A 27,425-nucleotide genomic window follows, 5' to 3' on the forward strand; every position below is an offset into this window, starting at 1 on the left:
ATTACTTTTTTTTGACTGTGCATTTGATGATATTGCATCAAGTGCACATACAGAAGAAATGTATTTTCTCAGTCACAAATAGGCTACGCTTCGTAAGAAAGGGCGTTCATTTGTGTTGATCCTATTATTTCCGACAGTACTTGAAGGCGTCGTGGGATATCTAACCTTAGCTAATCGCCTCCAACGGAAACCAGCTGAGAGAAAGGGTAGAGAAGACAAGATGGCGGAGTGAGTGGGTTGCGCTTTGTACAGACGGCTGCGACCCTTCAAGTTTGTCGAAATCGACCGATAACGGACTGAAAAGATTGAAAAGGCAACGACACCATCGGACGTGTTAGCGAAAAGGCGACCATTGCCCCTCACCACGGAGGAGGTCCGGAGATTTTTTCCGCGGCGGTCCTTGTGACAGCGTTAGCTTGATGCTAACGTTAGCCAGCGTTAGATACGACTAGCTGCTACTTCGAGGTAGCTGGGTGGTTGTCGAAGGCCGTAGGTTTTACGGATTTAGTTGTTGGATGTATATACTTCGATACTGACACGGCAGACCGTGTTTGTCGAATGAGGTTTATTTTAATGCAGATTCTTTGTAGCCGCTAGCCTGTGATAAAAGGGAATAACGCCAGGATTTTTTTTTATTTTTCAACTTACCTGCTTCGATCGTTGTTGATAATATTATTTGGAGTAACAGCTAATCCATAATTACCCCCACCGACTTCAAGTGGACACCCAGGTCTCTGTATGTTCTGCTGACAATCGGGCCACACTGCCACACAGAATTTCCTAAAGTGAATCGGGAGGAGATCGTCATTTGGTGGATATTATGGCGAGCAGCAGTGGCTCCAAAGCCGAGTTTATAGTCGGTGGAAAATACAAGCTGGTCCGAAAAATCGGATCGGGATCTTTTGGCGACATATATCTGGCCATCAACATCACAAATGGAGAGGTAATTTACTGCATCATCATATACATTTTTTGTGTGTAAGTTACTTGTCAGTCCGTTTTCCAACATGAACACAATATGTGAGGTTGATTGCCACACAGCTCTGTGGGTTAACAAGTCTGAAACTACCAAACTGTGAAATGGATTTTGCCAAATGTATTTCATAGTTACAATATGTAATGTGACAGAGTCTGTACTGTAACTGGCACTGTGAAAGGAGCTTTACTACCAAATGTAAATGTTATGTTTGTGTGTGTGCCATTTTTCAGGAGGTAGCTGTAAAACTGGAGTCACAGAAAGCCAGACATCCACAGTTGTTATACGAAAGCAAGCTGTACAAAATCCTGCAAGGGGGTGTCGGGATCCCACATATCAGGTAAGGGGGGAGACCTTATCACGTTGTTAAGTCCAAACTGACAATGAAGTAACAAATTGGGTCATATATATTATGCTTTGGAAAGGTTTTGCCGTAGGGAGAAGTAATGTCGGAGTGGCAGCCACCTTGTTGGCAGCAGGCCTGCTAATCTGCCTTGTAGGACTTAGTCGATTCTACTGACGGTGGATTCTTCGCGAACGTTTAAAATGCCGTCGTGTTTTCACATTATACGTCAAGTTGCTTCGTATTGCCAGTGTTAATAGCCAGCGTTGTGCTGTTATCGTGACTAGCAGCTGCTTTAATCTGAGCAAAGCAACTATGTGGTTGGAAATGGCCGCTCCTCTTTTGTTGTGTTAGTTCCCAACATGTCTTCCTTTTGCCCTGTTAGAAAATGGCGGCGGAGCTACAGAAGCGAAATCAACAATCTGAGCCTCACCACGGTCCGAGTGTGCTTTCGCCGCGTGATTTCGGTCCCCGCGTAGCGCTGTTAACATCGTACGATGTGTTTATTGTATATAGAAGTGTGTTGGGAGTTTGGGAGTAGCCCCCACAAAACGTGGTAGTGGTGGAGAGGAGCCCACAACAACACAATGTGTGCCGTGTGTGAGCGCTCCGGGCTGGGCTTCATCACGTCGCTGCAGACGGTTGATTACAGCGGAGCAGCTGCACACAGACACACATCGAGTCTGTGGCGTCTGTCTGCTCATTTAAAAATAAAAATAAAAACAGGGAATGTTGTGTATACCTTCAGCCAGGAAGATAGTGATACTGACCACTAGCTGTAGAAAAGTGGAAGTAGGCTACTGTACAGTAACTTAATGTACACACACAGGCCTATACATACGTAGCTTATCTACCACCTTCTCTCTGTATGTTTTACATACAAGCTTAGCTCTGTTCTATATACATATATTGTATATCACTGTTTATTTGATCCACTAGTGTTACAGTTCTGTTTTTTTTTATTATTTTAATCTCATTACAGCTACATGAAGAGAAAACCTTTTCACCACTGTGTAGTATTTTGTTGAGCAGACAGGAAATCCATGTTGTAATTAGAACAGGGTGGACACAGCATTAGTTAAAGGGATAGTTCACCCAAAATTCAAATTTCACTCATCATCTACTCACCCTCATGTCGACTAAGAGCTGTGAGAATTTTCAGAGTCCTCCGTTCCAAATACTGCTGCGCGGACCCCCCGTAACTCAGAGAAGCCACAGAGGACTCTGAAAACTCTCACAGCTCTTAGTCGACATGAGGGTGAGTAGATAATGAGTGAAATTTGAATTCTGGGTGAACTATCCCTTTAACCGTCTCATGGTTCATCCTCATGAAATCATAATAATAAAGCTATTAGTTTACACATTCTCTAGCAGTTGGAAAGGTGAGTGATTGGTAGCTTTCAGACAGACTAACCTGCTGTCTACTTGACTGAATGGCCGACAGAGAAACAGGCTGACTCAGACCGTGAACACACTCGACCATATACAGTCCACTACAGCTGGCACACGGCTCAACGGACACAATTAGTGTAGATCACTAAGATATGGTGACTAGGTTGAAACCCGAGCTCCGAACACACACACACACACGCATCTTCATAAATGAGCCCTGGTGTAAGCTGTCTCCTGTCATTGATAGAAGCACACATGGCTTGAATGCTCGTCGTGCGTTTTTGTGAGCAGCTCTGGGCCATAGAAGCCCCCCCCCCCCCGTGCTGCTAACTTAAAGCACACGTTGTAGATAAGAGGAAGTGCGTTGTAATAAATGCGTGGTAAAGCCGGCGCTACTATGACTCACGGGAGCCACATGATTTGTGAGCAGGAAAACTCCAAAGAACAAAATCAAAGATGTTTGTAGCGTCTGTTTGGAATTTAATGAGCACATTGTGCGGCCGACCTGTATCCAGACTCTGCCATATGCTATTTGTGTTGCTGCTGCCGTTGGGATGCAGGATGGAAAATGGCAGCTTTTTATCCCAGACCCTAAACCAGATTTCCACTCACAGGACAATGAATATCAGCTGAGGCTGGGGAAGTCAGCCGTGCTTGTGGGTATTTTAGTCAGTTTTTTTTTTTTTTCTTCTCTGCAGCTTTTAAGGCAAAGCTTCTTTTTCTTTTCTTTTTCAAGTTTACTGCTCAACAACCAGGGACTGTTCATTGAATCTTTGTGCCGGCGTCGCTGGCTTCATGTTGCAGCAGGGACTTGTTAGAGCCTGTCAAACCTGCTGGTCCTGCTGCCCCTCCTCCACCCCGACTTCACCCTGCCTTACTTTTTATGCAGTCGCCACCACCAACTCAACTGTAGCCGGGCCTTTTCCTCATTCCCGCTCTGCCTTTCCACCCCCAAAGTGAAGCATTTGGCTCCAGTTAAGGAGCCGGGTGATTGCGAATTAGAATTTCTTGTGCTCGTTAATCTGCCGTACCACTCTTCAAACAAAGTGAATGTAGCTTAACCTGTATGTCACCTGTATACCACCACGCAATGAAGGAAAGCAGCAGATTGGGACAGAGAATGTGAATATATTGAATGAGATCATAACACTAAAAGCCACATTGTTGGTGGATCACCAGCATTTCACCAGCAGAGTGGTTCCCCCATCGTAATGGACGCTTAAGTCAAATTCTAAAACGGGTATTAAAGATTTCCTGGACAGGTCAACTAAGCTGGAATAAGAAAATAAAATATAGGAACGTGTGACAAATGAATCAACACTCTCAAGATCATCTGAAAGTCAGCAGCAGAAAAGTTAAAAGCCATTATTTCAAAGAGTTGAAGCTACAGCAGAGCACTCAGTAATGTATCATTCATTATAGATCATTCACCAGCTGACATGAGGACTGTCCCCGTGTGTGTTTTTCTTTTTTTCTTTTTGTCAATAAGCAAATGGTGTACTCGTGTGTACAAGTCCCTTCACGGTGAGAACATAACCAGATATTAATTCTCTCTCTGGTAATATTGCTGTTGTCAAGGAGCTTGCATCATTTCATATGAAGTGCTGTTGTCATGTTATAGCATTTTTTTTTTCAAGTCTGAGAAAGTGGAGTGTTGGTGTTTAGTGAAAAGCTGACTCTCCTGTCGGCCTCTGAGAACTGCTGCTGGTTCTCAGGTCTGAGCCGGTTAAATACTTGTGGTGGTACAGGAACGTAGAATTGCCAAATCACGGGTACGAGCTAGTCTCATCCTGACTCTGAAACACACCTTGTTTTCTCCATGACTACTTCAGCAGTTTCTGTTGTGTGGCTCATTAAAGCACTAATAGGGCTGAGCAGTGAATCACACATTTACTGTTAACTGTTTAAATCTGAAGCAACACAGGATGTTAAACAAAGCCTCAGTCGTTCAACTACTAAGACCTTTTCCATCAGCTGAGTGCATTGTGTTGATGTCATGGTGGAGTCTAAACCTGTTGACTTCAGTTGTGCAGCTTAGGGCCATGCTGAGTTGATATTGGTATTGGATAATTCATGCCTTTACAAATATTATGGCCAGTGAGGATTTTACAGTGGCTAAACAACTGGCTCTGTACTGAAAATGGAAACTACTGTATGGAAATATATTTATCTTAATGCTAATCAGGGATTGGTCTTATCTGAAGTTATTTGGGTTAATTACTTTGTATGTGCTGTTGTACCTAGCTACAATCTCCTGGAAATGATTTAGTGACATACAAATTCAGAATAATGAAAACAAATGATTAATTGCATCATTTATTTACATGATACACATCTAATTACTCAAATGTCACAAATTATTTGAAGTCTGGAAAAAGTATGCCATTTAGAAACTTCAAATGTTTGGAACCCTCAAAGTTGCAGGTTAACCATTATCCAAAATTGACTTGTACCAAGGAGCCTCTTACAAGTTAATCAGACTATTATGGCGATGATAGTAACAGTCTGTGCAGACTCTGCAATTCCATAGGACTGGCTCTCCATTGCTTGTTGTTTAGTCATGAGTCTTCAGCCCTCCCCCACACACACACACACACACATTACAAACTGCACCATAAAGAGATGGACACGGCCCCAAACTTCTGCAGGCCAGTCATCAGTGACTGAACAGAGAGGAAGGTAGCAGGGCTGTGACTTGTGGCAGGAAAAGTGTTGAGGAACTCAACACTCAGAACTGACCCAGCGTCAGCTGTCTGTTTTAGGAGACATGCAGGTTGACATGGAGACAGAAAGCTTGCTCTTCAACAGCAGTAAAAGACTTGAGTGTGTTTTATTGTCTTGCCTTTGTTCTGCTGTGAAGTGACCGTGCTGTGTGCGGTGTGGACGAGGCTGAGGCTGAGACACACATTCATCAACTGATCTGTGATCAGGAAGGGCCATGGATTGACCAAATAAGGAGTAACAACTATTCTCTCATCTGTGTTGCACACATGAACATTTTCACACTATCTTGTTAGTCATTGTAAACAACTGCCTATGAAAGTGAGTGTGTGTGTGCACAGCAGCCTCTATTTAGTGTTAAAGTGTGTTAACAGATTCAGTGGTTTGTTGTCGTCCTCAGGGAGTTTGATGCTTCCTGTGTTCTACCTGTGTTTCCACATCTCTCCCTTTTCAATGTTTGATCAGTGGATGGGAATGAATGCTTCTAGTCACCTGTGGTGAATGTCAGCAGCTGACAGAAGCACTGTAGCACAGTCCCACCCAGTGCACGCCAGGCCACCAAAACATCAGATTCAAACAAGTGTGTTTATTAATTTTCAGAGAAAAGAATCACACTACAACAAATAATACAGGTGCAAAACAGACCTATCACAGTAAGGCTCAACTCCAATAAGGTAAACACAACAGGGCGGTAGCACGCCATATTTGTCACAGTCCAAAACACAAGAGTCCCCGGTGGTCCAAGGGTTAACTTGTTATCTCAAATAAAACAAAGCAAGAACAAACAGACGTATACTACATACACAGCAATACTAGATGCTCATTTGTTGATTGACATACAGGGAGAGCATGCCTCAGTGCTTTCCTCTGCTCACCATAGAAGATTTCCACATACCGGCAGAGATGGGATTTTTACCCTTTAATGTAAAAGTCACTTGGATTTCCAAGATGTGGCTATGGTATATTTATCTTGTAACATTATTTGCCGAGGATATCTCACTCACTGATCAGTATTTGCAGCAAAAAAAACTGCAGCAGCCTCACGAGAACTTGAATAGTTAGTTCCCCCCCCCCCCCCCCCCCCCGTTTCATGACTAAGCAGCTGTCATGTCTACTTGGTGTGTCTCATATCTCGGGGTCTGCTGTGAGCTGTGTGACTTGTCTGTCTTTTGTCATTGTTCTGGACCGCCAAGCTGGTTTCACTGAAGTTCTACGTCCACATTTCTTTACCAATAGCCTCAGAAACCCACAACTAATTGAAACTCGTGTTCCTGTCGTGTCACCAGGTGGTATGGCCAAGAGAAGGACTACAATGTCCTAGTCATGGACCTGCTTGGACCTAGTCTGGAGGACCTGTTCAACTTCTGCTCGCGCCGCTTCACCATGAAGACGGTCCTCATGCTGGCAGACCAGGTAGCTCTCTCACACACACACACACACACACACACCATACAGTCTCCTGAAGCGCTGATCAGCCAGAGGGTGAGGGGCAGAGCATGAGGTCATATCCATGCAGGGCTGAAGAATAGGCCTTCTCTTAAAGGGATAGTTCACCCAAAATTCAAATTTCCCTCATGTCAACTAAGAGCTGTGAGAGTTTTCAGAGTCCTCCGTGGCTTCTCTGAGTTGGCCATATAATGGTTGTCAATGGATACCAACTTTCTTCGTCCAAAAAGACACACCAAAAAACATCCAAATACCTCCATACTGCTCGTCTGTAATGTCCCTCTTGTATTGAAGCCCCGACATGAGAAATTTTTCCGCTAGTCAGTGCAAATCACGCGAGATTTGCACTGACACAGGAAGAGCAGTGAACCGAGACACTGGGAGCTTCCGTTACAAACAAGCTTAAAATATAGACTTATTAAACAATATCTCATGTCGGGGCTTCAATACCAGAGGGACATTACAGACGAACAGTATGGAGGTATTTGGATGTTTTTTGGTGTGTCTTTTTGGACGAAGAAAGTTGGTATCCATTGACAAGTATTATATGGACAAATACTGCTGCACGGACCCCCCTGTAACTCAGAGAAGCCACGGAGGACTCTGAAAATTCTCACAGCTCTTAGTCGACATGAGGGTGAGTAGATAATGAGTGAAATTTGAATTTTGGGTGAACTATCCCTTGAACTGATAATATGGGTCATGATGTAGGCTATATGCTGGCTCTCACCAATCCATGTCCTCAGTGAAAGTTGTGTTAAAGCCTATTAGAGTGGACCACTGTTTTGATTGGGAGGACAGTGAAAGGGTTAACTGTGACTTTCCTCTCGTCTCCAGATGATCAGCAGAATTGAGTATGTACACACAAAGAACTTCATCCACAGAGACATCAAACCAGACAACTTCCTCATGGGGATCGGCCGTCATTGTAATAAGGTAAGGCCTGTCCGGACCCTGTACATACCGCCAGCATGGTGGACATGTCATGGTCGCCTATTGGCACTCGGTCCATGGCATGTTATTGTGAGCCTGCAAACAGTAGCAAATGTAACATATTCCTCATTTCTTTAACTGAAGGCAAACAATGATGGGTCAACACTTTATGAGAAATAGGCCAAGGAGAGGACGGGGACAAATACAAATCAGAATAGAATTATATTTCTGGTTGAAACTATGGCACTCTGCAGTTCAGTAAAGGTAATACCTGTAGGTTTTTTTTTTTTAATCAGTGTCTGTGTCATAAGATTGCTATAGTAAGTCCCACAGGTTTCACTGTCAGGACCAGTTTTTTTTTTTACTCTTAAATCAGTCACACCAAGTTGGAATGTACCCCTGCATGTCACTCTTAGATGATGATAATAATAACCTCTAATTATTTGTGAGCTCGCTCCAAGTCAAACCCTGTAGGTTCAACGTTTTCACCTATAGATGACAAAACTAACCACACACAGTTCTTCTTTCTCAAAATAACAGACAGGACAGGACTGAAGACTGGATAGATTGTATTGATATAGACCAAGGATCAGCAGTTGTGATTGGTCGCTCTTTCACTAATGCAGACAAATTGAGTCACACTAACTCTTCAGATAGATGTTTGAGGTAATGTATTGTCAGGCTGGTAGTCAGCCAGCAGCAGACACATGCCCAGTGAGCAGTGTGGGTTTGAAACACTCCAGTGATTATTTACCCTGCTAAAACTTTTTTTTACACCAAAGTAAGTGGCTGTTAATCATGTTTTAAACAAGCAAAGTCATTTGTGTCCCTTCACACTGCCTGGCAAGTTAGTCTTTCTGGTTTCACGGCGCTGGGCAGGTGACAGGTGTGTCTGGAACACATTCCAACACAGAGAGAGAAAACAATGTGGAAACGAACCCTATACTGCTCCTGGATCATCTGTCATAGATGTGTTAGACAGGTTGTGAAAAAACAGTGTCTTCAACTAATATGGCTGCACAGTTGGTGTACAATGCCACAGTACAGTATCTATTTGACATAAATGAGACTCTCACACTCTAATCATTTCATCAACATGTTCTCTTCATCAGTCTACCCTCCATCCCCATGATGACAAATTGAAAACTGAATGATCTGAGTATTCAGACACTTAAATATGAGTCTTGAAGTTTTAGCTCAGGATCACTGTTGTGAGACACGAGTGGAATCAACGTGTGATAAACAGAAACGATGAGGACGAAGGAGCTGCTGCAGAGCTCAGAGTCTGGCTCGTCTTTCTGCTGTCCATCAGGTTTGCAAGAACTCAGGGAGACCAGAGGCTGTAGTTGTTGCCATGGTCCTGACCAGAGGTTTCTGAAGTTTCTAAAATTCAGTTTTCACTTTGTCATTATGGGACATTGTGGGTCAGTTAATAAGGGGAAAATGTATGAAACTATATTAGGATAAAAATGCGACACGAGAAGCTAGTGAAGGGGTCTGAAGACTTTGTGAACACACAGTAATGTAGAAAATAAAGCACCATGCACCTTGTTTGACTTGGACTGGAGTTACAATCCAACATAGGCTCAGACTAACATCAGGATGGACCCAGTGTCAACTGCTGTTCATTCTGCCCTTTTTGAATTCATATATATGTCAATTGTAGCATCTATTTTCCATAAAATTTGTAATTGACCAGTGATGCTGTAATGGTGCAGTGAGTCACACAGTCCATGTGCTGTGACTGATCTCTGTAAGCTGCCCCCATGACAAAGAGCATAGTAGCCATGTCAGCTGGATTCTGCATCAGGGACAGAGACGCTTCCTCACACAACAAAACATTTTGTTTCCTTGTGATGTCATTTGTTTGCCTCTGGTCAGACATGTGTATAGTCAAGTTGCCTGACCCAAAAATGGAATGTTTTGTGTCCATTATTTTGAGCCTTGCAGACAGGCAACATTTTGGTTAAGATAAAGCCTCGGGTTTTGATCAACGTCCTAAATAGTGTGTGTGTGTGTGTGTGTCTGCTGCAGAGCAGCTGTGTAGTCAAAGCCCAACCTCCACTGAAGTGACAGCCTTCCACCCCTGACACTGCAGTCCTGCTCTGTTTGTTGCAGACAAACATCCATTAACAGTGTAAACACCAAGTCTAATATGGAATATTTAAATGTAATAGAAGTGTTTCTAACTTGACTGTTTAGTGAGATCAAGAGACAGACGTCTTGGCAGAAGGATGGGTTCCTTTAGTCATGTAGCAGCAGCATATTGTGAATGTAATGGCTGTTTTCTAAATGTTGTCAACACATTTCAAACCTGTGGGTCCACTATTTACTGTGACACAGACGTTATTAATCCATGTTAACACAGGCCAGAGAGGCTTTTTTAAAGTTTAAGCAGACATCCCAGTAGTCGGTGTGAAGATGCTGAGCAGCCGTCTCCTTCCACGCAGCCATGTGCCTGGTGGCCATCGGCCAGACTGACGTTGTGAGCAGACAACCTGGGCCACTGCAAAGCATTTGACCAATCAGCTGTTGTTAACAGCGCTTTGTTGCTTTTATGCCACATATATCTGACATACTGTGAAATACACGAGCCCATCATTGGATGAGGGCCTGTTTGCCTTTCTGCTTATGTCTGTGCCAGGTGACAGAGTTTGTGCAGCATTCTGTGTTTGAGATGAGTGAAAGCAGCTGGTGTCCAGAAGCAAGCAGCCGACAGTCATCCAACAGTAGGGCTGTGGAGATCAACTCAGATCACCAGACCATGCATGAGATTGGGTTCATTAGAATGAGATGAGAGTTTAATGGTAGTTCTAAGAAAACTTGACTGACAAAACATTTGACAGGGAAAATAGTCTTTTATGACTGACAGTCACAAAATGCAAAACACTGCAGGTGCATTTAGAGGTGTAGCCATCTTGTGATGAATGTTTCATCTGCTGTATTGTAATGAATTATTATATGCTGTAAAAGACAGAACAGTATGCAAGCACTGTGAATGTATGAGCTGCTTACTTCTAATTGAAGCTGTGCGTGACCTAACTGAACTCCTTTCCACAAAATAAACATGCAAAGAAAAGCCAGTAGAAATGCCGTGTTGAGTCATGCCCTTCAGTGGCACAATGAGAGACACTGTGGGGCTCTTCCCCCTCACATTAAGATAGTGGTGGCTGTCTTCAACGGATACAGGAGCTTCACCAGGTCTTGGGCATCTCTGACATGCCAGCTGTCCAGTCCGTCGATGTTTCGCAGGCTCTGTCTTGTGTCTCTGGGGCCAATGGGATGTGCTGACACAGCGGCTTGCTGCTCCAGCTCACAATCAGCATATCCAAGGTGCTGTTCCATCGCGTGGTAACGGCCACCATGCACTTTTGTGTCTGCAGTTGTAGCAGCTTCTGATGGAAGAAAAACAGCCACACGCCACACCTGCCTGAGCAAACCAGTGACCCACTCTACACCGCGAGTGTAGCACTTAAAGGGATATCGCAACATTTTGACAAATTCGCCTATTGCCATAATCCCTGTAATCTTAGCAGTAGGTTCATTACCTTTAATTGTCAGTGCAAGCTGTTTTAAGATCGGCGGGGCAGAGCCGTGAGCTGCTCAGCTAACGCTACGGAGGCTCATGGTATTTCCGGGTTTCCCTCAATGAAACTCCAAAACGCTCTGGTGGACAAGTTGTGACCTGCACATTCACCACGCTATGAGATAATAACGTATACGGTAATTATGTAACATTACGACACATGAAGCAAATACTCGGAACTACTTTGCTTTTGAAATCACTCCGCCCAGCAGCCGTGTCTGGAATGTAGTTCCGTCTACGCATTTCCCTCTAAAACAACTCTGTCTGGTAACGTTGTGTTATTATCTCATAGCGTGGTGAATGTGCAGCTCACAACTTGCCCACCAGAGCGTTGTGGAGTTGTTGGATTGTGTATTTGATGAGTTTGATGAGGGAAACCTGGAAATACCATATGCCTCTGTAGCGTTAGCTGAGCAGCTTGTATCTCTGCCCCCCCAAGTGAAAAATAGCTTGCACCGACAATTAAAGGTAATGAACCTACTGCTATGACTAAACGGATTAAGGCAATGGGCCAATTTGCCAAAATGTTGAAACATCCCTTTAATGTGTGGCTTCAGTCCTGCCTTGCACACAGCCACTTCCATGTTACCTGCATTATCAGTCACAATAGCAACGCCTTCATAAGCTCCCAGTCAGTGACAGCTGCTTGTAAAACTTTGGCTATGTTTGACCCCATGTGCAACTCAAAGTGGCCGAGTTTGCAGGCATTGTTGTAACAACCGCCGGTTGTTATGGCGATGCCACACAAATGATGTGAATGAAGTGGCCGGGGCACCTTCTGTGCTAATTTTGTCACACCCTGTCTTGCTGTTGCAGCTGGATACGGCTTTGCCAGACAGCTTTCACCTGGACCAGAAGCAACCCCACGTCGTGAAATCTCGTGCCACGAGATCTCATCACACCTCTGCAACGATGACACGACAGTTTCACAAGTCGCAGGCCCCTACGTGTGTTGGATGGCAACAGGGCTTTTCTGCGCATAATTTAGCATGTTGTGCCTTTTTGTTGCAAGACAACTGACCCACTGAATATAGTTTGGGCAGAGCCGTGTGTCTGTGTATGTATAGATGAATGTTGTTGGTTGAAGAGCTCAGAGTTGGACTGTTGATGTTCAGTGTGAGGTGCTTAGTGGAGCAGCAGAGAGAAGTGGTCCTGGACTATGGCTGGAACAGTACAGGGCTCAAGGTTGACAGGAACTACAGTCTTTTTTTCCCTTTTTTTGTTGATTCTCCAGTTTTGCTTCTCATCTGTATGATAGTTGCATATTAGACAGCTGAGGTAGACGAGAACCTTCTATAGCCTCTAGAGCCTAATGGGCAAGCTCACCTGTCACTCAACAAGTAGCAGCCCTCATACAATCAGAAAGATCTGTCATGTGCAGCTCTAATGGAGGCACACTCACTCCTTTTGAAGAAACAGACTCAGAAACAGACTTCATCTCTCAGTTCAGTCAGCCCTTGATTTGTAGGGTGCACACTGCTTCTCTTCTGATTCCATACTTAGACCACAGCAAACATGTTATCTAACAATGTGTCTCTGCTGTTGGTCCGTACCATTACTTGTACTCATACGGTGATGTCATCAGGCCAGCCGAGGCCCAGTATGACTTGATCTCCGATTTGTAAAACAAGTCCATGTTTTAGGTTTGTGGGGGCTATTTTATACACAGCAAAGTTAACAACCAAGTCTGATCAGCTGCCACTTATTACTGGCAAATTTTCATTCAATAAAAACACAACAGTGGTAGTTGGGGATGGATTCCTCTAGTCAGCAGTCATGTGTGGTCAATACACTGATGTCTGAGGCTGAGAGCAGCTTGTTTGCTGTGTAGTCTAGTCCCACGTCACACTTTGTTCAAAGTTCCAGTGTGCAACAGGCCACAGAAACATGTCTGCTGCATGGAGCTTTTAGTGTGCAGTGTGCCAGACTGATAACAGACAGGTTTTACAGTGCATGTCAAAACAGAACAGTAAGAAAGAAAGAAAGAAAAAAAAGACAGTGGCACAAATTAAACCTCAGTCCCGACACTGGGACCGCTGCTGTCCTGGTAGCTTATGATGTAAGCCAAGTATGTGTAAAAGTGTTAAAAAAATAAAATAAAATAAAAAAATACTACTGAGCTCTGTCATGAACCATCTCATGATTACACAGCAAAGTGTGAGTTAACCTTTGGTGCGGCTCAGAGCTCATCTCGGCGTGACACTTAACAGCGGGTTCATCAGCTTCTCTCTACTACTAACCCCACCTGATAGACTGAACCCATGCTAGGCTGTCTGGCTGCACACAACCAAAGTAACTCATGTAAACAAGACACAGGAACTCTCCATGTGTCGGCCGAGGCCTGCCAACAACTTTATTAAAATAATGCATCACCCCTCGGAGGCCTCTTCAACCCCTCGTAGGCAGCAGATATTTGTTATACAGTCTTTGTTTTGCTGGTGGAGAAAGGACAACCATGGGCTCCTTACTGTTTGCCCCCCCCCTCCCCCCCTCCCTCCCAATTCCCTTCCTGTCCTAGGTCTTTCCTGAGCCATGGTGTTGCCTGTCTGCACTGGCCTTTATTGTCTCTGTCAGACATGACATTAAGCTAAACAAGGGACACTTTTGGCCTCTTGTTGTGCAGGGTTGATCGTTCCACGGTCGTCCTGACAGAAGCAAATCACATCCACGTGGTTTCTTCTGGACTGATGGCCAGAATGATCACATCTGTACCACAAAGATTTCTAAAGTGGATTTCTTTGCCTGTGTAGGTCCAGTTTTTATTTTTTTTATTTTTTGGGGGGATGTACAGGATGAGCTGTACAGGACACTGTTTGTTAGTTGTATCAAAGGGAGCAAAAAAAACCATGTGGGTGCAACCAGAAGTGCCCAACGTTGTACTCATGCTAACTGTGACTGAAGGTGGATAGCGGCTGTGTGATTTTGACCCCTGCCCCTCTACTGTCTGCCCTAGTGTTTAGACTCGTCAGTGGGGAAGAGGAAAAGAAGCTTGGCTGTTAGCTCTTCTCAGGACCCATCTTTCTCAGGATTAAACCAGGTGTGACCTTTTACCACAACACCAGCTGCCTCACAACAGCAGTTGTCGCTTTTGCAATCATACCTAACTACACTGGTTTAAAGTGAATCAGACTACCAGCACCCATCTCGCACTCATAATACCCAGAATATGCACTCCCCCCACCCAGTGTGCACTTCATTACAGTGGGGGAGCAAACTAAACTTTCCATCAGCAATACCAAGGGAGTAGCTTTTGTCCCCATTTGCTATAAAACGGGGCCCCTGTCCCTCCTATCAAATGGCTTCTTTTCTCCAATTAAATACCAGTTCTAGTAACACCTGTCTGTTTTTAATGTGACATTTGCTCAGTAGTCATTCTAAACTAATTCACATTAAACCAAAACCAAGCCTGATCTCAATCCAGTCCTTGTTTTATCAGGTAGCAGATTTAAAAATGTGGCATGCAGAACTGATGTTTAATTAGAGACCATGTGGATGTTGAATGTGAAACGAAACAAAAGATGGAGAGAAAATGTTATCTTATATAAATGTATGTGTATATTTATTACATATACACACCTCCAAAGTGATAGTTCAATGACAGCTTAGAAAACATGTCCTTTTATCTGCATCTGCCTTTCACAAAGACCCAGATGAAGTGAAAGCTGCACATAAGAACAGCAGTGTTTTAGGTAGACAATGGTGACTGACTGCCAGAGTCTTAATACCTCTGTGTCTTCTCCACGGGTGTCACTCAGGTCCCTGTAGCAGTAGCCCCACAGGCCTTTCACTAGGCAGCTGGTGAACAGTCTGCACCACAACCCCCCCCACTCACTACGCTTCAAGAGATTTGGTGAAAGTTGCGTTACATACCTCACCACGACGCTCTCTTTTTGAAGGCTCCTCAAACTGTTCTCAGGCCAGTGTAAACTCCACACGCTTCCGCAGGAATTAGTTTCTCACATTCGCTGCTGCCGCTTCTGCTGCTCCAGGTCGATCAGGCCGTTTTGGATTCAGTTTGATGTGTTTTAAATCTGTTGAGTCATACCTAGGATTTTCTTTTTAGCTTTGTTTTTGTTGTATTTTTCTCGGTGTGGTGCATGATGAGTCGATGGATGGATGCACTGGCAGCACTGTATATAACTGAAGCCTGAAGTACACAAAGTGGAAAGCCTGGCTCTATCCACACCCTCACACTAACTGCAGGTTTACATGTAAAATGAAAATGGGTCCCTGAAGCAGCCTGCGTTTAGAGTAACCAATAGCTGGACAGTTGGTCAATAAGAGGACATTTACACCTGTAGTTAGTTTGTCTGAATCTGTACACACGCTGCTCTGGTTTGGTCACACGTGGTTGTAGTACGTTAAAGTGTGTGTGGATGTGGGACATGGGAGTATATGAGCCTCTGTGTGAAAGCACTGTTCAATAACGGTGCGTAGAGTTTGAGGAGAAAGGACTTGTGTCGTGTTGTGTTCCTGTTGAAACTTCCTGTCAGGATTGTGAGTCAGCTGTCGTCTGCAGTAGGACGTCAATATTTATCCTGTTTTCTAGATGAATGCCAGTAGAAATTCTGGAGTTTAACATGGAGACACGTGGCAATCATGTTATTGAAATAAATAAGGATGCTTGCATGTCACACATTTGTGACATTGTGACTTTACATTACTGTTGTTGTTATTATATGCCAGCTGTGACATTAACCTTAAAATGAGATGAAACCGGCATGACAACAGATGTGTTGTATGGGCTTGCACGGTAGCACACTGTGTTGCACAGGGACTGTCTGTGTCATGGGCCACTATGGTCTGTAACATGCAGCTGAGGCAGGACAACACTTACAGTCTCAGAGTTGACTATTGGTGCATTTAGGAGGGGGGGGGGTTATATCTTGGTTTTGATTAGCAGTTAGCACACAGGCATGGCTGAGTCACTCTGTGTTCATCTTGTGCGTGATTGATGAGCGTACCGTAGTGCGAGTCATTGACAATCCCAGATGACACGTGTCATTCTGATAGAGGAGAAGTCAGCAGCTCAGGGGCCGGTTTCACAAAGACAGATCGCTGACTGTGTCTCTGTGTGTTTCTGTAGCGCAGCAATCAGGTCCTCAACTGCTTTTTAAAGTTGACTGTGGTACTCTTCAGAATTACAAAAAATAATTGGCAGACCAAGGAACCACATCCAAGCATTGACCTCTGTTAATTCTCAGCAGAACATGTTTGACCTTTTGGAAAAATCAGTCGCAGGACGTTTACTTGTCAAATGAACCCAGTAAAAAGAAAAGGCTCAATTTGGTAAAAAGAAAAAAAAACCTTGTTCATTGTTCTCCCCTGATTCATGTTAGGAAACAACACATTGTACATGAGCCATGTCTTCCTGTTGTTTGGTGTTGCTGCTCAGCTGATTCTGAGTACCAGCACTGGTCCAGACCTGTGGGAATCTGAGAAACAGTCTGACTGGCATTCCACCGATCAACGAGCCACATTAAGACCAGATCGGTCTGATATATTTTTGTGAACTCGGCCCCAGTTCTCCACAACGCAGCCTGTCAGAGCGTCGGTATTATCAGATGGTCAAACAAACAGCACGGCTTTAGGACAGTGGACAGTGAGCTGCAGTCAGTCAGTCTGATGGACAACACGGGGCTTTTTCAGCCTCGGTGAGGTGTCACAGCCTTATGATGATATGTTGTAATGACATCATAACTGTTGTTTGTATTCTGCTGCGCTTCACTAATCAGACCACGGCATCCTATTGTTAATGAATGAAGTTTTGGGAACACCTGTGTGATGCAGCTGTCACATCTGGAAGTGGGCTAGTGTCACCACCGTGTCAGAACCGAAGCTCAGAGGGGTGACTTCACGTTTTATGTAGGGATGTAGCTGTTGCCATGACACTTTTCTCCTCCACATTTTACCATCATCACAAGGATTTGCTTAATCACTGCCAAACTGTTTTTGATTTACACTTTCAGTTTGAAATGAAGAGAGGTTTTTATTAATGAATTGCTGAAGAACTGTGGAATGTTGTCTTCCTTCTATTGGGCGCCATTGACAGATAACCTCCATTTGTTGTCTCCTTCTCCATCAGTTGTTCCTTATTGACTTTGGTTTGGCGAAGAAGTACCGAGACAACCGAACACGACAGCACATCCCCTACAGAGAAGACAAGAACCTGACTGGCACAGCACGTTATGCCTCCATCAATGCACATCTGGGCATTGAACAGAGGTCTGTGCACATGTTTCACATGACTCTGAATCAACAGGGTTTCAGCCTGTTTCCATGACTAGTAATAAATGAAATCTCTACTCAGTCTCACTCTGTGTTATTCTGATGAAATGCACAGTTTCTGCACTTAACAAATAACACTGTTTTTGTCTGCAGTCGCCGCGATGACATGGAGTCGCTAGGCTACGTGCTGATGTACTTCAACAGAACCAGTCTGCCATGGCAGGGACTAAAGGTATGACAGTGCTCTATACTGCCCAGGGCCTGAAATTTGCTGCAGGATTGCGGGTATCGAGCATAATTTAACCGATTCCCGCAAATCTAACACTCGAAATGCAGAAAATTCCTGCACACATTTCAAACCAGCCAACGTCAGTACTGGTACACGCTACAGGAGCGCTGCGTCAGGCGGTCTGACTTAAATGACACACACGTCTTTGTATAGTTTAGGTAGCCTACTGAATAAAGTTAGATTTTTTTTTTCTTGCTGATGGAGCAGGTGAGCTGTCCCTTTGCACAATCTCCCCATTCGAAACCTGAAAAAAGCCCCCGAGATGTAGAATGTGTATTATAGAAGAGAAACGCACATGTCTGGACCGCTGACTTGTATTATCAGAACAGACATGTCCTGTGATTTTCAGCCTTCTTTCATATTTCATTTTTGGAAAATGAATTTCAGGCCCTGCTCCCAAACCTACTGTTGGCGGTGTATCAATCGGCAGCATTTAACGTTCGGCATCAGTGGCTCTGTAAAGTCGTCTGATGGTTGGTGTGTTGCTGATGTTTTTGTGTGTGTTTAAAGGCTGCCACAAAGAAGCAGAAATATGAGAAGATCTCAGAGAAAAAGATGTCCACCCCTGTTGAGGTCCTCTGTAAGGTGAGAGCACATTAAACTGGAGCTGTGGTGCAGTTTGTCTCGCCCCACATCCACTTCACTCAGTGGTATAATGCATGTTTCAGGGTTTCCCAGCAGAGTTTGCCATGTATCTGAACTACTGCCGTGGCTTGCGCTTTGAGGAGGCTCCAGACTACATGTACCTGCGCCAACTGTTCCGCATCCTCTTCAGGTAAACGCAGTGTTGATTCAGGTCTGTCTTCTGTACTGGACTGAACCTGAGGACGTTTTCTGAATGGATCAGTTATATAGCTACCTTTTCATCTAATCAGTGTGAAATGTTTACATTTGTTAAGCAGTTGTAGCCTATAGAGAAACTAAACAAGCTGCACAAAATGATTTGTACTGCAGAAGTCTCTTCCTACTATAATTTCTTTCTTCCTTTCCTCTGTCACTGTCTCTTGCTTTTTCCCATTCTGCCATAGGTTTCACTCCTGCTTTAGTTTCCTGCCCCTGTCCTTCTGTAACCTGCCCCGATTGTGAGGAATACGCTGATAACTTGTTTCTGTGTGTTTCAGGACTCTGAACCACCAGTATGACTACACATTTGACTGGACCATGCTGAAACAGAAAGCAGCCCAGCAGGGGGCCTCCTCCGGGGGCCAGGGCCAGCAGGCACAAACCCCCACAGGCAAGCAAACTGACAAACCCAAGCCTAACATGAAAGGTTAGTAGCAAACAGCCAAGCGACGTTTTTTACAGACACCAATTGCTCATATATTCATTCAGTATTGTATTTAGGACTATTAGATATTGTTTTATTCCCTAACCCACACCCAAGTGGTCCTTTTTTTGTTACCGAAAAAAAGACCAAATTGGAAATGAAAAGAGAGAAAAAAAAATTGCATGATTCCTGTTGGAATGATGAAGCTAAACAGCATTATAAGTTTGAGGAGGTACCCTAAAAGAACAGAAAATCCAAAAGAAAAGAATTGGATACAATTGGTCTGTCTTGCAGAAGCAAAGACGTCCTTGGGGAATTTGACTACTAACTTTGCTGCCATGCTCTTCTGTTCCTCTGTTGGGGCTGGACAACAGGCTCTCTCCACTGTGACTCTGTCTCAACTCGTTCTCATCACTCCTCTGACTCTTCTGCAGCCTCTCTCAATTAACACTCCCTCTCCAAACTGGATAATGTTTGTTTTCCCTTCTTATTTATTTATTTAACACTTGTTTCTCGTGCTGTTTGACTCCATTAATGACCTCCACCTGGTGTGGCGCTGGCCGACACCAGGTGTGGCTCATTAGGAACAAACAGCCTGAGGAACACCGGCCCCTAGGGGCCCGAATAAACTCATGTCATGTCACCTTATGCACACGTAGGGAAACAAAAGTACTGAAGCCGCTGTGTGATTGGCTCAGAAAGACTTGAAGCACACATTCTGACACATAAATACTCAGTTATTAAAGGGATAGTTCACCCAAAATTGAAATTTCACTCATTATCTACTCCCCCTCATGTGGACTAAGGGCTGGGAGAAGTTTCAGAGTCCTCCGTGGCTTCTCTGAGTTACAGGGGGTCTCGGCATAGCAGTGCATGTCCATATAACGGTTGCAAATGGATACCAACTGTCTTCATAACAAAAAGACACACCAAAAAACATCCAAATACCTCCATGCTGCTCGTATGTAATGTCCGTCTTGTATTGAAGCCCCGAAATGCGAAATTGTCCCGAAAAAAATTAAATAAGTCTATATTTCAAGCTTGTTTGTAGCGGAAGCTCCTCTTCCTGGTCTGTCCAACGAACCAGGTTCTGTCCTCTTCCCAGTTAGTCCAAATTTGACGAACCGGGAAGAGGAGCTTTGAGAAGCTTCCGCTACAAAACAAGCTTGAAATATAGACTTATTTAATTTTTTCCGGGACAATTTCGCATTTCGGGGCTTCAATACAAGATGGACATTACAGACGAGCAGCATGGAGGTATTTGGATGTTTTTTGGTGTGTCTTTTTGTTACGAAGACAGTTGGTATCCATTTGCAACCGTTATATGGACATGCACTGCTACGCCGAGACCCCCTGTAACTCAGAGAAGCCACGGAGGACTCTGAAACTTCTCCCAGCCCTTAGTCCACATGAGGGGGAGTAGATAATGAGTGAAATTTCAATTTTGGGTGAACTATCCCTTTAAGAGACTATATAGCATGAATGAACAACCAGGTATCTCTGTCTCTTCAGTGTGTTATGGTTCTGTGATGGGATGTCACTTTGTACCTGCATGTCATGGTCTACAGCCACCGGCTCTGCCAGCTGCGTTAGAAACAAATGAAACCAGCATCTCTAGATGGAGGAAACATGCTGGTAGACATTTGAAAAAGGGGGGGATGGGAAAAGAGGGGGGGGGTCTAATCAGAAATCTAATTTTGTTACTCTAATTATGTCAGTAGGTTGTGTGACCATTTGTGAGCAGCTGTGGTTATTGTAGACGTGGGGGCTTTCACACCTACCTCGTTTGGTCGGGATTATCAGACTTTTCTCTGTGATCCAAACCAAATGTACAGATGTGAAAGCTCCCCTGGACCAAACCAAACCATGGTTCAGACTTTTGCAGTGTGAAATCTTTTTTTTTTTGTATTTCTTTCTTATGGTCTGGACTGTCAAACCTTTAATGGGAAGTTGCGGTGGTGGGCGTACACATGTCAGAGCACACACTACACCTCGCTGGTCTCTCTCTGCAGTCGTCGTCTTCTTTCCTGCTGGCGGCGATAAAGCCTCCACATGACGAGGACGTTCATCCCAATCTGAACTCGGTTCCATATCAGGCGTGGCGTCGATGCTGCTGGTAGTGATGCCAAAACGAGCACGAGCGGACCTGTTGTTCCGAGTGGCCGCGCACCGAGCGGACGTAACGGCGCGCATTCGGTTTCTTTTTTTCCCTTTTTTTTTACCGTGCACGTCCGCGGTGCACCGCTGCACGGACAAATAGCGGAAACGGGCCCTTGAATGACTGGTCCACACCCCTAGATTAATATGAGATTTGTTTTTGCTCCCCACTAGACCAGTTCTGAGTTCAGTTTAAGTTTCATACACTCCAGCCGTTCTGGCCTTGTTGCCTTACAATGATAGGAACCAGTTAGTCAGTAGGCCTACTCAATGTTTTTTTCTATCTGAAACAAATGTTCCCTTCATGTTCTTCTCAGAGGACACCAGAATGCTTAATTTATGTGTTAAAATCACCATTTTTTTCCTTTTTGACCACTTCAGAGTTTGCAGGCAGTTTGCATCTTCAGGTTTATGCATATGCAGAATCATTTATTGAAGAATCAAAGAAACAACATTTTTAGAACAAAGTTTCCTTCATCAGGTTTAAAATACAAGGCAAAAACGACGACAATTTATGCACACCGGACGAAGGAACGCTTAGTGTGTGTGTGGGGGGGGTCTTGCAAAAAGAAATTTCAGTCAAAAGATTTTTTTTTTGCTTTAACCCTTGTAATCGGGCGCGGCGCTGGAAATGAGTCGGCCATGACAAAATCGTGTCAAAATGGTCCTGAAATGGTGTGTCTGAACCCGGCTGAAGGGACATGTCTCTGAGGATGTATCGAACAAGATGGAAACTACACAGCTTTGTTTTGATTTAGTGAAGCTCAGCAGTGTGAACACAGGGAAGCTCCTCATGTCATGATGGAGGAAGCATCATGAGCAGTAAGCTTTACTAGTGGAGCAGCCACACACTCGGCTCTTTGCTGTGCATGTGATCAAAGAGCTGAGTTGTTTGTTACTTTCCAACCAGTTCCACACAACTCAACACAAACTAACATGATCAACTCTCATAGGTTTAGTCTCCTCTCCAGTTTTCTCTCCCCTACTTAGATGTTCTGTAGATTTCCCTTTCAAATAATCTGTTGACTCATCAATGAGGTGAATGTTTTGAGGACACAGCAGTAACACTGTGCAGTTTTCCCCTCTATAGAAGAGGCGCTGCAGCCGCGGGGCCAGTTGTGATGGCCAGAAGGACCTTGTTCCAGCCGACGGTGTAACCAGTGATTCTCTACACTACATTTGATTTTTACTAACGGGCTGTATGTGAAACATTAAAGATGTGCACAACACCTCCAACAGACTCGGTTTGCGTTGCGGTGCTGTTATTGTCTGTCTTGTTTCTATGTGTGATGCACTTTAAGGTTTAGCTTTTCATCTCGTTGTGCTGTCGTACAATGACAAATAAACTCTGATTCTGATTTCTGAATCTCAGATAAACCTCAAAATGGAAAAAATGAGAAATAACCACAGATGTGTTGCCAATGGAAACAAGGAGAGGAATGGCAGCCACTGCTTTCTTCAATTTTAGTTTTAGTTGTGGTGGTAAAGACAGGAAACGCTCCTGGACCACACGTCATTAGTTGAATCATTTAAAGTCATACTACACAACTGACACACACAGGGTTTGTTCAGACAGCATGAGACCTGTGAACAAAAGATGATGTCATCAGTGAGCTACAGTTGTATATGTTTTCTAGCTATCAACATTTTTTAAAATCAAGACATGGACACTAATGTTCCTAGTTGGAGCAGTGATGTTAGTGTTAGTTGCTTCCCTGCTGAAGCTGTGGCTGATCAGGATGCCTTCATGTACCTCTGTTGGCGTCTGTGTTATTACAAGGGGGTGAGGCTTAGTGGGAACTGCAGTTACTCTCATTTACATCCTGTTCTCATTGCCCCCACACAATGGGGTGTTTTTAATCTCAACATGATCAGAGGTTATCACCATATTTATACATGTCCATGTGGTGTGTGTGTGTGTGTGTGTGAACTTAAACAAAGCTCAGGACGTCAAATGATTTCTAATTTCTGAGGCATACTGAGAGACTCTGTATTGAACTTGAACACACATAGGACACAAATGAAACAGACGTATTGAGAATAGAGGAATGTAAATGTTTGTCATGTTTCAGAGTTTGAACAGCAGGCTGTGGTTGAGCGTAGGGCACGGCGGAGCAGGGAGTGCCGAGGGCCGCACCTCGAACTGATGCACTCAGACATGTAATCACCTGCTGCTGCTCACACACAGACATGTCCTGTAGCACCAGCTTCACTTGGATCCTCACATTGTAGTGATCACTGATAGATGGCCACTGTCCCTCGACTTTCTCAGCCTCCTCCTTGTCCCACTTGCTGCAGCTGAAGTCAGTGGCTGAGAGTGTGAAGCTCTGTTGTAGACAGTATCCATGTGGCTCAGTAGCTCATCATTCAACACAACTCATCAGGGATTATGAATAGACTGTGAATAGAAATTGTAATCTTCCCCTTTGATGTTATTACTCTGTATGCTGAGGGTAAATGACATTTAAAACAGATGACAAAATCCCTTTTATTTTTTCCGGGGGTTTTTTTAGTCTTATTTTACTTGAAAAAAGAGTATGTTTATAATGTTTATGACTAAAATCTACACAAATTAAATAGAAATGACTTATTGAGGTGACAAAAAACCACCCAGACTTGCTTCCCTCTGCCATTCGTTCCTCTTCCACACAAAGATGGTGGAAGTCCTAGGACCCTACCTGTGTTCAGAAACCCTTCACTTCAGAGAACTTCACTACAACTCCCATGATGCCTTTCACCAGGAACTGTCCACACAGAATTCTGTCAGTTAAATTTTGATCCGACCCCTCGTTAAAAGTCCCTGAAGGAAACTTTCTGCCCACTTCCTGTTGAGGTAAATAAAGGAAGGGTCCTGAGTTTTTATTGTGGTGCTTCTGTTTGGTGCCTCAGGGCCTCACACCTGTCTGTCAGTCAGTCAGTAGTTGCTCTTCACTCCACTGGTTGGGCAGGTTACTGGTGGTGTTGAGTGTGTCTGTTGACTCTTTGTTCAGATGTGAATAAAGGTCGATGTGCTGAAGCAGCCTCGGGCTACCGCCACACCGTCGGTTTAAAACGACGGTTTCAAACCAAACTAAACCCTAAAAACCCTCAGAGTGAGGAAGAACAAAGACAGTTGTAGCTGTAAGATGCAGACTTGAAGTGAACAGCTGCTGCACAGACGACAAGGTCAGTGAGACTTGTTATGTAATTCATTATCATGTTTACACCACTAGTGAACCTGATGAGATACAAGCAGGGAGCAAGGCTCCGTCTGTCCACACACCTCAACCCCACACTTCTCTGGGACTGAGGTCTGCATTTTTACCATTTTTACCATAATCAGTATCGGTATCAGTATTTACGACTTAATTCTTGTAATGTTATGACTTTTTTCTCGTAGGAAATGTACGACTTTATTCTCGTAAATTTATGACTTTATTCTCGAAGTCTGTTTTGTTTTTTCTCGATACTCTGTCGTATTTTTTTGTACACTGCTCAAAAAAAATAAAGGGAACACTCAAACAACACATTGTAACTTCAAGTAGGCCTATATCACACCCGTGTGAAATCAACCTGGGATGATAATTTTGATTTACATTGATAATTTTTATGTTATTTTGTTATTTTGTTTTGAGCAGTGTATATTTTGGGGTTTCTTTCGCCTTTAATGGACAGGACAGTTGAGAGAGAGAGAGAGATAGGAAATGGGAGGCAGAGAGGGGGAGAATGACAGGATAGGGCCGCTCGGGGCGGTGCGTGGCACAGTGGGTAAAGCGGCCGCCCCATGTTGAGGCTACAGTCCTCACCGCCGCCGGCCCCGGTTTGAATCCCGTGTCGGGCAGCCCTTTCCTGCACGTCATTCCCCCTCTCTCTGCCTCCCCCTTTCCTGTCTCTCTCTACTGTGTGCTATGAAATAAAGGCAAAAAGCCAAAAAATATACTTAAAAAAAAAAAAAGGATAGGTCCACTCGACGCAGGGTTGGAACCGGGGTGGCCTGCAGTGAGGACTATAGCCTCAACACAACCAACTGAGATAAACACCGCCTCATAAATGTATTCTGTAAACACATTCTTTCTGCCATGACGTGTTGGAGTTTGTGTTCTACAGTCATCCAAGGTCTTTTCATCACAGAGTTTCCCAGTGTCTAAGTAAACTGTATTCAGTCTGATCCCAGGTCTGTTGTTCTGAGTTTCGACAGCAAAATTTTCATTTTTCCTGCAAATGAATCGGCTTCCTTGATCACTAATAATCCCCCCGGTCGGTCAGACTGGACCAGTCCAGCGGTCAGCAGCCTCCTACTGAATGACTGTCCACTCTTCCTCTTTGTGCTGTAGAGCGGGGTGTGAACATGGCGTCCTGTTCCTCTGTGCTTCTCTTCACCTCTGACTCTCTCCTGCTCTGAAGGCCGTTGGCTCTCCTTGTGAGTGTGTGTGTGTGTGTGTGTGTGTGAACAGCAAAGCTAACCGTCTGCTGCTGTGTCTGTGTGTGTCTGCAGGTTTCTGAGAGCTCTCTGCCCAGAGCCGAGCTGCAGAAGCGTTGGTGACCAGGGCCAACAAGTCTCTTCTCTTCCTGGACAAGCGACAAACAAAGTCTGTGTCTCTCCTTCCATAATAACTATCTATGTAATGGAAATGTATAGATCTACACGCCTTTGTCAGCTGTGTTATCTATATATTCATATGTATATATAATAAAAACTCTCCACTCCGAAAGAAGAAGCAGGTTTTTTGGATGTGGAGGCTGTAGCCCCCTTCCCCACCCTTACACACACATGCACGCACGCACGCACAACACAACACACACACAGACACACACGCCCCCGCCCCATCCATCCATCCATCCTCCCTCTGTCTATCCTCCTCTCAGTGTTGACTTTTTGTAAGGTTTCTCTGGAAACTGAAGTAAAGAAGATAGTCAGCTGACCCTCCGTTTCTCCCCCAGTGGAAACATCTCAGCATCTTCCCCTCTTCACTCCTTAGTTACTTCACTCCCTCCTTTTACCAAGCAAATGTTAAAACATGTAAACCTGAGAACTGTTCTCCCTTTTCTTTCTGAAATAACTGAATGATGCAACCCTGGATGTTATTTACTTAAAAAAAATCAAATGTTTTTTTTTTTTTTTCTTGTTTTCTTTTTGTTTTCCTATGGTGATTAGGAGTTTGCCTGTTGACAATATAAGCAGCTGATGGCAACAGTCAATGGTAGAATGATACTCTGGCTCTCTCCCTCTTTCTTTAGAGCTCTGAATTATTATTAAATCTGTTGTAAAACCTATGGTCTTCTCCAAAAATACCAATAAAAACATTACATAACTCCGACTCTCCGGCACAAGTCATTCTACACACACCTGTCTGATGTGTTCAACTCAACATGTTACAAAGTTATCTTGTTTTAATACTTTATTGTGCAATTTAATGTCAGTGAAATATTCTGCAGTTGTTTTCATTGTAATGATTTTACAAACATGTTTTCCTCACCCCATATACACTTAAAGATTCAATTTTTTTCATCTTTTCTTACTTTTTTTCTTAAAATGCAAACTTGACTATGTTTTCCATATACACAGGAGCATTTCAAAAACTCAGAATATAATAGAAAACATAATTTAATTCAGTAGTTAAATTCAAATAGTGAAACTTGTAGACAATATAAGTTTGCTTCTTTCTGCCTCTTCATTCAAGAGTTACAGTATTGTCATTGTTTTTTATGGGTTTTATTTAATTTTTTTGTTTTTATGCTCGATAAATGAATGAAATAAATAAAAAATAAACTATTATATAGATTCATTACACACAGATTGAAATATTCCATGTCTTTATTTCTTTTATTTGTAATGATCATGGCTTACGTTTAATGAAAACCCCAAATTCAGTATCTCAGAAATAAGACAATAGTGGGAAAAAAGTTGACTATTGTAACCTGATGTCACACTCGCATGTCTGGTGATTAGAATTCATAATCATATTCTACTTTATTGAGATGCACCTGTGTATTTTTTCATGTGAACTGCTGTGCTGAATGTCTCTACTGTGTATGAAAAACAGATCTTTTTTTTGTTTTTGTACAAAATAATCTTGTTTGTAGGTTGATATGTGAAACACTCCTCAT

At 43.7% G+C, this 27,425-nt stretch overlaps 1 protein-coding gene across 6 annotated transcripts; it reads left to right on the top strand.

Moving 5' to 3' along the window:
• Positions 1 to 181: 181 nt before the first annotated feature.
• On the top strand, positions 182 to 26,630 carry csnk1a1 (casein kinase 1, alpha 1; the record flags this gene model as incomplete). Of its 6 annotated transcripts, none has more annotated exons than XM_083980138.1 (11): positions 182 to 943; positions 1,210 to 1,316; positions 6,719 to 6,845; positions 7,716 to 7,814; positions 14,351 to 14,434; positions 17,483 to 17,622; positions 17,779 to 17,857; positions 18,425 to 18,499; positions 18,583 to 18,689; positions 19,036 to 19,184; positions 22,429 to 24,897. In XM_083980138.1, exons 1-11 carry the CDS (start codon positions 821 to 823, stop codon positions 22,458 to 22,460), a joined length of 1,122 nt encoding a protein of 373 aa, XP_083836264.1. In that variant the 5' UTR covers positions 182 to 820. The 6 variants fall into 6 exon arrangements, with proteins under 6 accessions (XP_083836264.1, XP_083836267.1, XP_083836266.1 ...); XM_083980141.1 differs by having other exon boundaries at positions 19,036 to 19,148; XM_083980139.1 differs by lacking the exon at positions 22,429 to 24,897 and adding an exon at positions 25,813 to 26,630 and having other exon boundaries at positions 183 to 943.
• Between the last annotated feature and the right edge of the window lie 795 nt (positions 26,631 to 27,425).

The sequence above is a fragment of the Trachurus trachurus genome (assembly GCF_905171665.1).
Source record: "Trachurus trachurus genome assembly, chromosome: 10".
Taxonomy (NCBI): Eukaryota; Metazoa; Chordata; class Actinopteri; order Carangiformes; family Carangidae; genus Trachurus; species Trachurus trachurus.